This window comes from Fopius arisanus, unplaced genomic scaffold (assembly GCF_000806365.1).
Source record: "Fopius arisanus strain USDA-PBARC FA_bdor unplaced genomic scaffold, ASM80636v1 scaffold00061, whole genome shotgun sequence".
Classification (NCBI taxonomy): Eukaryota; Metazoa; Arthropoda; class Insecta; order Hymenoptera; family Braconidae; genus Fopius; species Fopius arisanus.
The window spans coordinates 655,097-657,971 of NW_011887800.1; the positions used below are offsets into that span (position 1 = coordinate 655,097).

Genomic DNA, 2,875 nt, shown 5'->3' on the forward strand with positions numbered 1-2,875 from the left:
AAGACGCTAGAAGTATATTTATTTATATTTATTTACATGTAAAAAAACTTGAAATCAGATCAATGAAATTCACATTCGACTTTATCCCAAAATATATGACGAATCATTCACCCTCCGCATGGTAATGGTATTTATCTGAAAGACAATGTTCAGTGCAATAGAATTGGTCCTTACAAAAAAAAAACTAGTTCTCGATTTAATACGATTATTTGTAATTGTCTAACATTCAAGTTGCTATGAAAATGATCAACTTGATCATGAGTTACACTTTTTATTATTCCTAACACTGGGCAATCCATAATACGCTTTTACCGAAGGCTTCGGTCTTTTTCACGAACAAAAACCTTCGACTTCACCATGTCAGGTTCAAAGAACCGTCAAGGATGTATTGCTGTTTTCCCATAACTTCTCATATTTTTAGCATCAATTTGATAAATTATTTAATAGAAATGCGGAAAATTAAAACGGAAAAAAAACGGAGTGACATTAACACGTCCTTAATTAAAAACGGAAAATGGAATTCGTAAGATAATAATTAATCTATAGTTTTTTTCAATAATAAAGAAAAATTCGTTTAATTGTGGTATCATCATGACTTATTTATCACTTGGTCATCAAAATTTGGAAGAATTGGTGAATTTTCATTTCTGTCCGTACGTGTGTACATTTGTTGAAATAACGATGGATCATAGATCGTGTTGGAAAATGTCGGGGAATCCAGTCAGCTAGGGGAAACGGATGTAACGGCTGGTCAGAATTTTAAATCTTTGATTGCTTGCGGCAAATCGGGCAGCTTCATGTCCTTAATTTGTTGTGGAATGTTCATGTTTTTCACTGCTGATACCGCTCGTGCTGGTGCGGCTGTTATTCCCGCCTTGACACAGAAAGAAATCAAAATTGTAAGAAAAAGAATTCGATTCACATTAAAAAAATTACAAATTATTGATTCGTACTCAATATATAGTTTTTTGGTGTTATTAGAACACATTTGTCTCGATAGTAAGATTGAGACTGTTAATTCAAAATTAAGATATATATTATATTATAAGATATTATAAGATATTTTATATTGGCTTATTTTATTTGCAGCAGCAGATAATCTTCTGGCAGATCTGGAAAAATGTTTCTTTTGTACTGCCAGATGATCAAAATTTTATAATTTTCAACTGCAATTTATTAATAACAAGGATAATCCGAAGTAAAATTGTTTCAAGCGAAGAAGTTCGTCTTGAGTGGTAATTCTTCCAAAGCTGAATAATTTTTAACTAGGTAATGATTATAAATATTCATCAACTAGTAAGCATTCAGAAAAAGGTACAATTTATATTAACTCGGTTCACCTACCAAATTTAATGACATACAATTGATGTCTGGGAAATAGATTTAGAAAGAATTGCTGTAATTGCTAGTTTTTGAATATATAATCAATGGTACAAGAATGTAAATAAAAAATCTGAACAGGAATTCCCAAGAAGTACAAGATGCATCCTTTTATCATGTCATTCCATTTTGTAGGAAAATAAAGACTCACGGTACTGGATCTCACCTCTTGTTTCTCCAATCTATTTTGGTCTTCAATCCTTGTTAAAATCTCGGTCATATTAGTCTCCAGCACCATTCCACCCATCACTAACTCATTAAGAATGTAATGAACTTTATCAACATGAAAAATCAAATCCAATTCACAGACATTCTCAAAACATTTATCAAGAGTTTCTACGAAGACTTGAATTAAATCCAATATTCCGAGTTCTGATTCTGATGAATCAACACAAAAGACGAAATAAAGAGTAGCGTAATGCCTATAAATGAGTTTATAGTCAGAACCGCCTATCAAGCTCCCACCTTCCAAGAAATTGCAGACATTGTCATCTCTTTTGGAGACTAATTGGAAGGTTTCTTTTATTATTTGTTGTTGCATGTCTTCATTCTGAAAAACATAAATAAATCAGTTAGAAAAAAAGTATTATTTTTATCATAGCGCATTTTTGTTTTTGCTTTGCAATGCATGCCCCGTAGTTCAATTTTAAGTTCCCAGTTTAATTTTGATGTTCTTCAGGGCATTTTCACTGATAGATTGGAATTATCTCATCGACAGCTGAATTAATTAAGGGTTGCAATACTTTACCAGCCATATTGATTAAAAAAATTGTAAAAAATTGAACAATACAATTGTTAGATTGAACTTTTTTCAATGAATATCAAAATTGCCATCAGAATATCATTTTTTAAAATCTTTTATTGAAAATTATTGTCCAACTCAAACACACGACCGCAAATAGATTCTGTCAACTCAATCCATAGCAGAGCCATTGAAGTTTAAATTCTTATCTGTCAAAAAAAATGTCATCCTGATCGTGAGCCATTAGCAATGATTGTTTCTTAATTTATCAGATCTTTCGATAAAACCATGAGCTCTAACATAATTTAGTAGTACAACACTGGTGTAATATTAATGGCCACGAAAAATATAAATATTCTATACAACTAAAATTTAACTTTCTTAAAATATTATTTGATTTATAAATTTCCGTAAAAACGTAAAACTTCAAACTTGTCTGTAATTCCCAAGATGACATGAGAAAATATGGAACAGCGTATGCAAAGAATTAGCAGACGTGGACTCTTAATATTTACTTACGAAATAATGATAAAACTTTGACAGTCGAGGTTTTCCATGATTATTGAACACTAAAATTGCCTTTATCATTTTATATATTTTTAAACGTGCACTCTGTAATGATAAACATGTAATTGTACAATTGGCTCTTCTCCGGATTCCAATTCGTCTTTCAACTTTGTAGGTTAGACTTGGAACCTATGATTCGAGTGGAGTGTGAAAATGATTGTATTCTATCCTAGGTTTTAAAGCCAT

At 31.1% G+C, this 2,875-nt stretch overlaps 1 protein-coding gene across 2 annotated transcripts; it reads right to left on the reverse strand.

The window, feature by feature from the left end:
* Positions 1-80: 80 nt before the first annotated feature.
* Positions 81-2,869, reverse strand: or (AP-3 complex subunit sigma-2 or). 2 transcript variants are annotated; one of them, XM_011308649.1, is made up of 3 exons: positions 2,642-2,869; positions 1,547-1,930; positions 81-874 (listed from the first exon to the last, which is right to left on the reverse strand). In XM_011308649.1, the coding sequence occupies exons 1-3, from the start codon at positions 2,708-2,710 to the stop codon at positions 752-754; spliced, it is 576 nt and encodes a 191-aa protein (XP_011306951.1). In that variant the 5' UTR covers positions 2,711-2,869; the 3' UTR covers positions 81-751. The 2 variants fall into 2 exon arrangements, with proteins under 2 accessions (XP_011306951.1, XP_011306952.1); XM_011308650.1 differs by lacking the exon at positions 2,642-2,869 and adding an exon at positions 2,555-2,579.
* Between the last annotated feature and the right edge of the window lie 6 nt (positions 2,870-2,875).

What these genes read in the sequence shown, in the direction of transcription:
- or (XM_011308649.1), bottom strand. Translation starts at nt 2,710, where the DNA reads ATGATAAAGGCAATTTTAGTGTTCAATAATCATGGAAAACCTCGACTG. An exon ending in CAAAGTTTTATCATTATTTC is followed by an intron (nt 1,931 to 2,641) that starts GTAAGTAAATAT and finishes TATGTTTTTCAG; the next exon opens with AATGAAGACATGCAACAACA. An exon ending in ATAGATTGGAGAAACAAGAG is followed by an intron (nt 875 to 1,546) that starts GTGAGATCCAGT and finishes TTCTGTGTCAAG; the next exon opens with GCGGGAATAACAGCCGCACC.